The sequence below is a fragment of the Mercenaria mercenaria genome, chromosome 16 (genome assembly GCF_021730395.1).
Source record: "Mercenaria mercenaria strain notata chromosome 16, MADL_Memer_1, whole genome shotgun sequence".
Lineage (NCBI taxonomy): Eukaryota > Metazoa > Mollusca > Bivalvia > Venerida > Veneridae > Mercenaria > Mercenaria mercenaria.
Window position 1 is genome coordinate 63616481 of NC_069376.1, and position 14279 is coordinate 63630759.

The 14279-nt window shown below is 36.6% G+C and overlaps 1 protein-coding gene across 1 annotated transcript; it reads right to left on the minus strand.

The window, feature by feature from the left end:
* Positions 1-531: 531 nt before the first annotated feature.
* On the minus strand, positions 532-13066 carry LOC123541464 (vitelline membrane outer layer protein 1-like). The gene is made up of 3 exons (XM_045326991.2): positions 12788-13066; positions 3166-3372; positions 532-867 (listed from the first exon to the last, which is right to left on the minus strand). Exons 1-3 carry the CDS (start codon positions 12971-12973, stop codon positions 589-591), a joined length of 672 nt encoding a protein of 223 aa, XP_045182926.2. The 5' UTR covers positions 12974-13066; the 3' UTR covers positions 532-588.
* Between the last annotated feature and the right edge of the window lie 1213 nt (positions 13067-14279).

Here is a 14279-nt window from a genome sequence, read left to right on the forward strand (position 1 = left end):
TTGTAAACATTACCAGAAATCCGAAATAAATATGTTTAAACTACAATGTGAGGAATATTTTCGGGCTGTGTAAAGAATACGTTCCTTTTATAAACAAATGTGAATACTTCACAGATGTGAAGTTTGTAATTGTGAAAAGTACTATCTGTCTCTATTAGATACTGAGTTGAATCAAGTAAATTCACATCAGACAGCTTTAACCTGGCTAAATGATAAAGTAAATGTGTATGCAGAGCAGACATTTGTTTAAAAACTTCCGTATTTTAATGGCACTAAAAATTCATACTCTTTAAGGTTTGGCTCACATGTAGAAAGCTTTTATTTTATTTTAAGCAATAGGTCTAATCCGCTGCATAAAACCCTTTCCTGGTGGCATAATAAGCGATGCAGTCATGATCATAATTAGTGTACTCTTAAGTGACAGTGATCTAGCTTATGCATTTTTATCTTAAAAGTGGTGCAAATGTACCGAAATTATTACTAAAGGATTCGAAAATGAGCTCGTAAAGCCAGTGAAAATGCAGAAAATAATTATGCATATAAACATTATAATCATTACGTCCATGTTTCATCAGAAAACAAACAAAACTATTTTCCAACTACGTTCCCGGGATTCTCCTTGAGTTCACAGCAGTAGAAGACGGCGTCATTTAGCGAGGTATCGTCTCCACCTCCTTGAACAGGTTCAACCTTCGTGGCAAGACCACAAATGGCGGTGCTGTTGTCACAGCTCTGGCTCCATTCCCCGAAGGAGCCCCAGTATCCTACTCCTGGGGCTCGGACAAGTTCGGTCTCGGCATTATGTCCATCAAGATCACGGCAGTAGAACTTTACATAATTTGCGCTGGTATCATCCCCAGACCCTTGCTGAAACGACATATAAGGCAGATTGCTAGCTTGGAAAAATTGCTTCACGATCGTATGAAATTTCAATTGTAAGTGACATAATGAATGAGAATATAATTTATAAACTGCATAAATAGAAATATACTCTAACGGCTCTTAAAGCCTAGCTCTTAACAGTAGTATCTGTTTTCAGTTTATAAAGTATTATACCATGTAATTTATCGAGCGAAGACAAATAACTAGTTGGATATGAAATTACTTCATTAATGACGATTTTGGAAACTGGCTAGATATAGAACAATTCGAGTTACTTTATGGAAGTTATCGGCACATTTAGATCAGATTATTTTAGTATTCTTACAAAAAGCAGCTGAAAAATTCGCTTTCCTGTAAAAATAAAGATCCTGTATTTTATTGAAAATGTCCTTTAAAAATGCACAAAAGTAATACTTTGTGAATCATATGTAAGCTTTTCCTGTTTGAATATCAACATTAACTTTTTTCTTAACTTATTAATGACTTAGTCAATTCGACCATCTCCTATACTTAAAACGACGTCAACGTCAAAGCTTTCTTGCATACAAGCCTGGGATTTCTTGCATACCAGACGTGGATTTCCGGTATTTTTACCGGTGCTGGAAAAATTCATCTTACACACCCCGGGGTGTAAGATGACTCTCTTGCTCTAAATGACGTATTAAGAACTACATATATGTAGAAGATGACGTGCAGAGCGACTTATCAGATGGCTCGCTTTAAGGTCAATGTCACACTTAGGTGTCAAGGTCATATGACTTTGTTTTATGTCCGCTCTGTAACTCTTGATCTGTTTGAGGGATTTTAAAGAAACATTGCACAAATGTCCACCACATCGAGACAAGGTCAATGTCACACTTAGGGATGGGGTCAAAGGTCATATAACTTTGTTTCGAGTGCGATGTGTAACTCTTGAACTGCTTGAAGGATTTTAAAGAAACTTGGCACAAATGTTCACCGCATTATGACGACGTGCAGAGCGCATGACTCGCTTTAAAACTTTTGGCGATATGTGTAGCATAACTTCTCTCTGATGGACAGAAACACGGAACAAGAGCTGTCTATTTGACAGCGCGTTCGACTTTTCTCAGTACATGACTCTGAATTAGAGCTTTGCCAGTAAAACAATTCCCAGTTAAAACGGGACATAACTCTGTCAAAATTCAAACCAGAGTAATGGAGATTGTTTCTCCACGTGTAGACTTTGATAGTAAAGAGTATTTTCAGTTTCAAATCAAAAGCTTTAATAGTAACAGAGATATTTGACTTTATCAAAAAATTTTAACAAAATATTCTAAGTGAGAAGGGACAAAATTCTGTCAAATTTCAAATCAGAGTTATGGGGATTGTTTTTCCTGGTGTAGACTTCCATAGTAAATAACTATTATAAGCTTTGATAGTAACAGAGATATCTGACTTTATCAAAAACTTAAACCAAACATTCTAAGTTAAAAAGGAGCATAAGTCTATCAAAATTCAAATCAGAGTTATAGGGATTGTTTCTCCCGGTGAAGCCTTTGATGGTAACAGCTTTGATAGTAACAGAGATATTTGACTTTATCAAAAATTTTAACAGAAAATTCTTAGTTTAAAAGGGGCATAGCTCTGTCAAAATTCAAATCAGAGTTATGGGGATTGTTTTTCCAGGTGTAGACTTCGATAGTAAATTACTTTTTTAAGTTTCAATTCAATAGCTTTGATAGTAACAGAGATATTTGACTTTATCAAAAACTTTAACCAAAATTGTAAATTAAAAAGGGGCATAATTCTGTCAAAATTCAAATTAATTTCGTCTACACATAATATTATTTAAATTTTGAGATGTCCCCCTTTACTTAAAAAGTAAAATACTTAAAATATCGAAAAGTCTAATAGCAGAATAAGCTTCAGCATACGCTTCGCATTGACCACAGCATAAGATAAATGCCGCATTCCAGTCCCCGTATCAGTTGTTTCAGATAAAACTGACATTTTTAAGAGCTACCAAACATAGCTAGATCCATTTCAGAGAATAAATCCTTACCTCATTTTAAAGAGTTATGATAAAACTGATATAAATTGAAAAGAAAAATAGGGGTCATGTATCAACTTGACATAGATCAGCCTGCACGGACATGGTCTGCACTGTTCGCTATATAGTCTGTAAATTTTCAACGAACACCCTTTCAAATAATAAATGGTCCTGTCCAAACTGAATGATAGACCAGTCCATTTTGAAATTTTAGCAGGGTAAAGGTTAAGAGTACTTTGTTCAATTCATTGCCAGAGCTTAAAGCTTCTCACCGGCGCTTCTACTTGAAGTGCGAAAGCCGTGAGAAAATTTGCATCATGGTACGGTTCATTGCAGGTTTCTGTTTTTTCCCATGTCCCAAAAGGCCCTGTCCCGGAAGTGATATCCGCTCCAACTTTTAGATGTCCGGATAGGTCGCCACAAATAAGGCGGATGGCGTTCAGCGCTGTGTCGTCCCCTGCAAACTGATTTCCTTCAATCTGAAAATCACAACGTATATGTTTATTTAAAATACCAGTACCAGTACGAGGTGTAGATCTGTTTTATTAGCTTTCCTTTCAGGTGAGAAAAATGTTACTGAAATTCAAAATGGAGATTCTTATTTACTTTTTAACAGACCAGAGGATACAGTGTTAGTGGTTTAGTGTGTTTATTACTTCCGAAATTTCCAACGATAACACCCATCTTTGCTCGATCTTTGTTCTGATAAAGTCGCTTATATTTTTATTATAGAAAATACAGAGTAAGCTCGAAATGGTGAAAAATTCGTAACTGTTTCTGAAAAACAACAATTTTTCGTTATAAGTTCGGTGGAATACGCAACAATATAATGTAATCAAAAATCAATAGCGAAGTTATGATGTCATGTAATTAAACACTTATTGAATGACGTTCCGGCCAATAATCAAAACCATTGTTCCGTTCGTTATACTATAATAACGTATATACAAAAAGTACAGTTACACACAGATCACGTCATCACGCAGAGGTGAATTAAGAAATAATAAAATGTACCTATATTTTATCAGTTAATAAAATATGGGCAGGAGTTCGGATGCGTAATAATTAAATCACGAAGGCGTAGCAAGAGTGATTTAATATTCGCATCCGAACGACTGCCCATATTTTATTAACTGATAAAATTATTGGAACATATTTATTATTTCGATTCTAACCACGCAAACTCTTCTCATTTTACAGCACTACTTTTAGCTCGATATGTCATTCGGCTGACTATATGCTATTATAAAATCCTCCCCACGAATGTAAAGCGTTGCAAAAACGGAATTTTCCGTTATTTAGTAAATGTTAATTAAAGTATTAAGTAGTTACTGCTGTGAAAATGTTATTTTCAATAACATCTAAGGTCGGATATAGAAATCAGAAGTAAATACTTCTTTTAAAGTTTATTTATTCAGTTTCTAAAAATAGTACACGTCACCTACATGATGTCACTGAAATATACACGCCAGAACATTGTAAACACTTAAGTCTGGAAGACTGGAACATGAATTATACTCTATAGGTAGCCTATTATATTTGCTGTTACCATGGCAACGGACATTTATGACAAGTCCAACATATTTTAAATTACAGATGACATTCTTAGCTTTCCAGTAATATCAAAAGACATTAGTCCCCTGAAAAGGGCGGGGGTGGGGGGGAGCAAATATAATATTCTGGTCTTAAGTATCTTGCTGTATTTCTGCTTTAGCGGCTCTTCACGGTTATAATAACAAACGAGATGTAATAGTCTGTGGCGAAATGTCTGAACATTTTTAATTTGTGATTTTTTGCTAGAGGACGGCCAGCACATATTTATGCAATCTCGCCAGGCATATGTATGTTTTTGACAACACAGAAAATGACGTCATTCGACCTTCAGCTATTTCCGAAAGTAAATAAAATGAAAGTACAAATGCTAAACTTGAAAACGAAAGCCGCATTTTGATTCGTAGATAGTCAGGGGTCACGCGCAGGGGTCACCCCGTCTAAATGTATGCGCGTGGACTTTTTTTTTTCTTTTTTGCTATTGGGGAGCCAATTTTCAAAAAGATATTTGAGCTCTGGATAAACACAAATCCCACAGGGGTCCATTGATAATTTTGGAACTTCATCAAATCGCTCAAAATGCCATTTTTGATGTTGTCTGAAAGTGTCAGAATATGCCTCAGATGTAAGATATAACCGTATTTGAGAGCTGCAGACCTAGACCACGCCATGTACCCGGATAATCCTAGCTCAGTTCAGCGACCCTAACTCAGTGCCAACATGGCTGACAGAAAGACGATGTATGTAGTTAATTTCCTTGTCTTTTTTCGTGTTTTTATGCGAGTATGCAATGTTAGCGTAAAACTTTTGATAGTCATAATATCCTGTATTGATAACATGTTTTGTGTACTAAATATTTCAATCGAAATGTCACATTATGTGGCTGGAATTCATTAAAATGTACTCAGAAAGTCTTCAAAATGAACATGTTTTATGTTTCTAACTGATTTAAAGTACCAGAAATTGCAGTAAGACCTTATTTAAATGTATTAGTTCCATAAATATCTCTCTGACAATGTTTAACAGTATCAAAGTTTGAAATCGATTTTTATAGCTTAAAAATTGTATTGATTATGAGGTGGGTTTAAATTTGCGGATAATTCCTAACTGGTATAGGAAACAGTGCTGGTTAAATACGAACTTAGAATGAATAAACATCTAACCAAACGAAAACGGCTGTTCGTCTGTGCTTTTTTATGGACTGTTGATGCTCGAAGTTCTTTGATCTACCCACCCCTGCAGGGATGTGGGATTCCTATGTCCAACTTATCCGACTCGTGATTTTTTGCCGGCGGACAAGTGCATCATGACCTCCAGATCATAGTACTATGACTCCCCCACGTGAAGTAAACTGAACCTCACGAAGAATATTGACTCCCATAAAAAAACGACCCCCGGTCATTTGGTCAAATTTAGTGATAACTCATGTATCTAAGGCCTAATTGCTGCATTTTATGCCCCCACTCGGGGGAGGGGGCATATAGATTTGCCCTTGACCGCCCGTCCTTCCGTTTGACCATTAGCCCCAGCTACCATCACTTGACACAGAAATCAGAGCATTCCGCAACGGGAAAAGGGATTCTATTTCTAGACGCTGTATCTTGGTCTATACATTTTTTTCACAATACGTTCACAAAACACACCAGTGTCAATAATCCCTGCAAACTTCGATATGAAGTAATTCTTCAGAAGAAAACTGCACAAGAGACTGCTAGCATAGAACTTAGTATTAATAGAAGTTGCAATACTTAGCAGTTGCAGTAAAGTACGGTAGCGGCAACAATAGAAAGTAGTAGTAGTAGTGGCAGTGGTAGTGGCAGTTGCAGCAGCAGCAGCAGCAGCAGCAGCAGAGGAATAAGTGACAGCAACAACAGCAGCAGGAGAAGAAGAGGTAGATGTACAAGACGTATTAGTGGAAGCAGGTATAGTAGTATCAGTAGTAGCAGTTGTAGTAGTAGTAGAAGTAGTAGTAGTAGTAGTAGAAGAAGAAGAAGTACATGTAGTAATAGCAATAGAAGTAGCGGCAGCAGTAGTAGTAGTACAATCAAAATGTTAACTATTGGCAATGGAGGGTATTAGAGTTGCAGATCTAGTAAAATTGTCCGTTAGGTTTGGTGGGGATCACTTTTTAATAGATATTATCTTCGAAAGTCTTTTTAGGAGCCGTTGTTTTACACGGAAAGAGTAACTTTTTTAAATAGAATAATGTCCGGGAATCGATATTGTATGAGAGTTCGAATGTAGTAATTTCGGCAGTGAGTATTTTACACTTTTTCTATAGATCAAAAGGATTTAAAAATACCAAGACAACACATTCTTGACTAGTTTCGACCTTTATGTCTTCGTCAGAAATAACAACTTACAAAACAAACGACGTCACGTCCGTTTGGACGCGAACGTCAACGTGACAAAAAGCGCAAATATAGAATATATTTGTATTAATGTACATATAGATACGGATCATAATGATACGGCGGGTATTTATCGAAAACATATTTCTTCAATATGAAGCAGAGAAAAAAAAGACTTTTTTTTTCCACTTTTTCTATAGAATAATAACCGGGGTCGTTATTCTATGAAATTCGAAGGGAGTCATCTTTAGGGAGTCAGTATTTTACTTGGAGGGGTCAGTTTTTCTATAGAATAATGACCGGGGGTCGTTATTCTATAGAGTTTTCAAAGGGAGTCAGTTTTTTATAAGGGGAGTCAATATTTTACAGGAAAGGAGTCACATTTTCTATAGAATAATGACCGGGGGTCGTTATTCTACGGGGGTCGAAATACTTCATTACACCGGCAAATCACTAAATGTTTCAAATTAAGAACCTTCAACTAATAATAATCAGTCCAAACTCCTACAGGCTGCAGATTCTATACTTGTCTGGTCCTTTTGTTGAAATTCCCGTCAAACGATGTCTTTGAATCAACAACATACGAGTCCTATCGTATAGATGTTCAGCCTATGTTTTCTTAATTGAAGCTGCAACTCGATATAATTGCCCTGACTCCTGGATGCTCAGCGCCTATATGCTGAAACATAAAGCATTAAACTACAATATAGGTATGACCCCGATGCCTTCGCTGTATTTCACCAATAACGTTGAACCTCGTCTGTAAGCTTGAACTCTCCTACTGTCTCAGTAGATTACCAAACTATATGTCCCGGTGCTCAGCCTGTATTTTGTATTGTTTATAGCATTGGACGATCTCGTAAAGAGTTTACACCTTGTAACAATTCTGCAATTCTTCTTTCTGAGTCTATGAGCGTCAAACGTCTTCTTTTAAATGATTTATCCGCCAAGACTTTTCTCATCAAAGTACTGGGATAAAGTATTAGTTGAATCCTCGATCGCAAATAGTTAGATCCCCTTTACTGTTGCATATAATAACATCATGCGTGATGCTGGGATCCAGCAATTCAACTATAGATATAAACCAAAGCCCCGAGAGGACTGTAGGGAAGCGTAACTGAACCGGTATGCATTTTAATCGAGAAGCCAGGCAAGAAAAGATTCCATCATTTTGCAGTATTTCACTAAATGATTCCAGTTTTTTTTTTTAACTAACTAAACCCAAAAAGTAATCCAAATACAGACCAAAGTCAGTAACGGTTACTCAAATCATAATCTTTGACTTGACTCTAGATCTAACAGGGAAACAGTGTCTGTATGTATGAAGTCTGATCATCAGTAAAAACAGACGAAGGCTCATATCAGTAATATATCAGAAAAGGGCCCTAATGGTATTTTTAATTACAAGAGACTTCTATTTCATTTTGCAAATTCTTCATTAAAAAATCTATATCCGTGATTTTCACGTTATAAAGATTTGTGCTACCGACGACTTTGGGCATTAGATCTCCCGCATCGGGTGTACGCACGCATTGAATGTACACTATTAAACCTATGTTAAACCTAACTCTAACCTTTAGTCAGTATATAGTACACTCAATACGTGCGTACATCTAATAGGGGCAATTTAATGTCGACGTATATTTTTAGCGGATTAATATAGTTTTCTCATTGTGTCATTCGCCTTATTACCGCGTAATTAAAGTAGCTCAACGCGTAGAAAAAAAATCAAAACATTTATAAAATTTATAAGTGTATCCGATCAAAACCACATTTCAAAAAATAATATGTGTTCACATTTATTGCATATCCATAATAAATTGCATCGATCTGATTACTCTCATATCTTTCAATTCATTGTAAGTATTGAACTACATTTACGGCGCATGCATGGAGAAAGGTAGCGCTGAACAGGAATAAAAGAATCTTTTACTGGTTGAAGGTGTGGACTTCTCCTTCACTCCGGAGCGTGCACGTCACGGGGAAGGCACAGGGCATCGCCAGATGTGGGGCCAAGACAACTGTCGGTGTCCTGACTAATCCGGAGGGAGTGGCCCTGCAAAGGATGGGACGACGAGGATGGGCCATGCAGACTTCCAACAACTCCCGGGGGAGCCATCTACTCAACTTCGGTTGTTTTATCACAAATAGACTTCGGCAACCCGGCTCCATTCAACTCGGGTGGTAATGATGGAACTCCTGCATGGCGACAGACTGCAACGAGCAACTGAACGCTGCGGCAGATCTTCGTGGAACACTTCTGAGTGGCACAGGCGTGTAGACCAGATAGAAGACCTGCCAGTACTTCGACGAATCCACAGACGGCATGCAGAGAAGACCCCGAGCTGCTCAAACTTCACGCTCAACGTGAGGGGCGAGCGGGGAGGGGCATCAACACCACGGGGGACCAGCCTGCAATTGCGGCATCAACCGCCCTTTTAAGGGCGACCCTTGCCACACCTTACCTTCTAATATTGTCATTTAGGTCTCATTGGCCGTGATAGTGGCCCACTTTTGGCTTCAGAATTACTTATCTTTGGCATATACTCTACGGAAATTGCGTAGAGGTAAATTTTCACCACTTTGGCTTCAAAAAGCATCTTTAACGGCATGCCTGGTGACATGCCGGGGGTCTATACTCTACGTAGCGAAAGCTAAATTGTGCCTGAAAGGGCGGATGGACCCTTATTAAACTTAAACACTGACTGACTGAAGGTGTGGATGAAAATATCTGGCTCGAGGATAACTGTTTAGGCGGTGACGAGGCTCTGTCGAGTTCCCGAAAAACAGTTACCCGAGAGCCAGATATTTCCATCCGCACATTCAACTAGTGATAGATTGTTTTTCTTGCATGCCAACAAAGAAGTATAAAATACATTTTTATAGATTTTTGCTTTAAAGCACTATTTTGTTATAGTAGTGTATGAATTTACGCATTCATTCACAAATAACAGAACGTGAGTCATCTTACACCCCGGGATGTAAGATGAGTTTTTCTAGCACCGGCAAAAGCACTGGCATGCAAGAACCATGTGTTCTTGGATCTTGGCCACGTGATAAATATTTACGTCGTAAAGTAGTACAACGCATATACAAAGTTCTTTACAAGACTTAAAATATTTTTCATTTACAAATCATAAGTGTTCACATTTATTGCATATGCTAAATAAATAGTATCGATCTATTTACTCTCAGACCCTTGAATTTCATAGAAGTACTGAACGATTATAGCGTATGTATGGAGAAAGGTAGTAACGGCATTTGTAACTACAATTTCACCAGTGTCGGTATACGTAGATTGGCGACTTTGGGAAGGCTACGCAAACAGGAGTCAAGCACTTTCTGTGCTTATCTGTTACCTTAACAATTTATCAAATATACAAATTATTCTGACATTTTTCTCCATTTTCTTATCTACTGAATTTCTCTAAAATGCACTGCATGCATTATGTAGGTTACATAAATGCTAAGAGTTTTTAGATAAGTTCAAATGGAACATTAAATTCTGCCTTGTGTTTTTAAAATCGAGTTACTACTGTTTAAAGGGAGATAATTCTCTTGTTATTTTACAAATTAAGTACATTTTTGTATAATTTGTCATCTTTTCAAAACCCTGACTTGACATGTTCAAAATATAATCTTTCAAACAACATATATCTAAATCAACTATACTGTATGTCTTGTCAGGTAAAACATACATTTAAAGCATATATATTTAGTGGCAAAACAAAATAAAGGGAGGTACAAACTCCGAAAATATACATTTGCTTCTTCGCATCATATATTATTAAAATTATTCAATTTCAGTTATCAGTCAGTTGGTTGAATTTATCATTTTGCCTAATTACAATACATGAATGAGTGACGTCTGAATGAGTTTCCCGTCAACTCGTTGGGTTTGATGCCTATGCCTATAATAATGTCTGTGGGGCACCTGGGGCTTTCCTTTACTTTTCAAAACTGGAAAATTGCAATATTTCTAAACTGTTTTGGGCTTACATTTAACCAAACAAAACAGAACCCCATGGTCCAGTTCTTGAAGACAGTCTTTTGATGTACATGTTTGTTTACATTTTCACTTCACATCAACACAGGTCAGGACATGTGGCAACTTTCTAGCTTTAATTGTTGAAGAAGACTCAAAATTCCCTTAAAGAATTACTTTAGGCATGGGTGGCTGCCTGGTAGAACACTGACCCTCTGCAAGCTGGCTAGATGACATACATGATGACCTGAGCAGGGCTTGAACCCACAGAGACAATGGCCAAGTGATCTGATGTCAACAGCCTGAACCACTTGATCAAGGAGGTACCTTGTAAAGTGTACTAGATGAATAGTTAGATTTTCAAGAATGAAACCTCCCTGAAAAGTAGATTGAAAGTAGAACTTCTAAATTTCTGAGCTCTGTAATGAAATATTCAATGATTTTATCATTGAAAACTTTGTCCACAGACCAGGTTCTCTTACAGTAGAAAGATTTATTATACCTCACTTTTATCTACAATGATAAAATCCCATTACCCGAGAAAGAAATATTTTGACTATCAGAAACATATGGCATTAATATTGTCAACCCTCGAAACAGAAACTCACCACTCGGCTTTCGCCTCGGATGACATTCTGCCCTCGGGTTAACAATATCAATGTCACACACGCTACCATATGATATTTATATAATGTCCCATGCTATTTCTGCAGCAGTTTTGTACATTCGGCCATTGTCCCCAACAGTAAGTCGGCATACTAAAAATTGTTAAACCAAACCGGTACACGTAATAAAGAAAGGAAGGAAGCAGATTTGAAGATTAATTTCCCTACTTACTTACAAAGGTCTAACAATATTATTGTCATATCTAAGGTTAGCAAGTCGTACAGTATTCAAAATATTGGGAAAATATCATATTTTGTAATTAAACTGCAGGAATTTATTCACAGTACGTAGGATAAAATGTTCATAAGCACAATAGATTACATGTTTAGAGTGTTCTATTTTCATTGATGGTGTTTGAATAAAAAGAGAAATTAGATAACATTTAGATAATTCCATCTCCACCTTCGTGTTTTCTTTCATTGTATTAGGTTACCATTTCATTGCAGCGGGGACTTTTGCAATACCCTGTCTCTCATAATTTATAAATATATTATTTAGAAAATGAAGTACACAAATTAGTGTGTTTTAAAAAGAAAAACATGTTTATTTTAGGGTTAGATTGCATATATTACGGTATACTTATTTTAATACGGCAGCCATTTTGAAATTCAAGATGACTGCCATAGTGATGACTGAAAACAAATGTTACCAATGGAATTCTTAATAGTAGACACAAAGCTTTCATAACATTAAAGAGAAAAAATACACAGGGTTACAATTTGCCACAGAATACAAGACGTTAACTGATGAACATGCTAGGATCTTGTGGGAAGAAGAATTATTGTAAATGAACTGTACATATCAGTCATTATTGCATACAAGTCCAGCATCTGTTTATGATTATATTTTTTTTTTGGATGCTGAGATTATATAAGTTTTAAATATGCGAACATATATAAACATATTTGTTCTAGTTTTGATTACCTAAAATCGTTTGTTTTTTTGGAAAAGCTTCAACAAATCATTTCATTTTGATAAATAATTAGACACACACGCGCGCGCACACACAGACACATACACCAGCAAACACACACCATTATTCACAGATATTTATTTAAATATTGGTGTCTAAGTGGTTAAAGTCACTGGTTAATAATCACTTGCCCTTCACCGCAGCGGAACCTCGTTTGGAGTGTAGATAGGAAGCATCTATCCAACGGAAGGTTAGCTCATCAACCAACCCATGTACCAGCCTGTTTTTGCAATAATATTTATAGAGGTACACGGGGTCTCTTCCGCTGTCAGCAGCTGAGGATCGACATACAACCTAAATTATACCGTGCAAATAAATCAAAACGACCTGAGAAAACGTATGCGTACACGCGCATGCGCGTATTTTACCTTCATATTGTAGCCCAGTGCGAACGTCCCTTCAGGGCAAAACTGTTCCGGTGTCCAAAAGCCATAGTTTCCACCATTGCTCACCGTCAATTCTTTCACAACAGTCCTGGTGGTGTTTAGATTTCCAATCGAAGATCCATACCTTGTCGAAGCGACTATTACCAACAGACTAAGAAAATATTTCATTTTCTTTACTTTTAATTTTCCTTGTTTATTTCGAAATTATTTCTTAACAGTGAACACTTCAGAATAGAACAATGTCTAATTTACGTACTTAACATTCTTATCTCGAAGTTGCACCTACATTTCATTTGAGATAATTCGAGTTCATATAGTTTATCATCATTTTAAACTTTTATTTTTTTCTTATTTTAAAGTTTTGGAGAAATAGCAAATTTTAATGTTCTTATACAAAAATTACAACTTTTTAGAGAATAAGTAAAGGAACGAATAATACAAAATCTTGACTAGAGAGTTTTCTAAATGGGGATTTTAGGCTGACCTTTATCCAAGCCTTTATAGTTAGCTATTCTTCTTTGTGGATTTAGTCTTACAAGCCCTTCTTTTATGGTTGTAGAAATTTGGAAAGATATACCTTACTCAATAAATTTTACCCTTTTTAAATAAAGAATTTATTATTACTATTATTATTATTATTAATATATGTAAATTTTTTCATCCTAAATATGGCTTGCTGCGCCTGACCAGCGCAAGTACCTAAACTACCACCACATGTAAATACAACTTCTAGCTATGAGAATCTGTTAATCGGTCCACTAATTCGCCGAGATGGCGGCTGATTTCTGCCATATCGAGTTTGTATGTTCACCATCGATAAAACGGGAATGGCACGAGACCTTGGGACGGAATACACATGAAATAACGACAGATAACAGTCTTCTTCAAGAACGTTGTTATCTAATCAGGTACGAAAATTTCGTTCTGTGGAAGTTTTTGTCATGTGTCATATTCTTGTGTCTGCGCCAACTATCACTACAGTTCGAGATAACAATACATTTTTAACGTATTTTTGTTTTGATTTTATTGCATCTAACGTCACACCGGCACAATTGTATGTGATCTGATGACTTCAGATCTCCGTGGAGGGAAAATGCTCCAGGTTATTACAGGCACAGGTGGTCCCTTTGGGATTCCGTATGCGGATATTTGTGACAGCCACTGAGCAAGCCACACGGCGACACGTGGTATTGGGAAATACGATAAAATAGCCATATGTGTGTTTAACTGCTTAAGGAAAACTCTGAAATAATTTAATTGTTATACATGAAGTTTCTTTAGATATAATCGGCCTAAATGCTAAATGTTTAAATAAAACATGATTCAACAGAACAGTCGAGAATATTTTAACGTATTTACCGGTTTTAACATTCTCGGGAATCTTAAATGCGATACTTATGGAAAACAAATGGGCCATGATGACCCTGGATCGCTCACCTTAGTAATATCATGCTACATGTTTCAAATGTCAAAC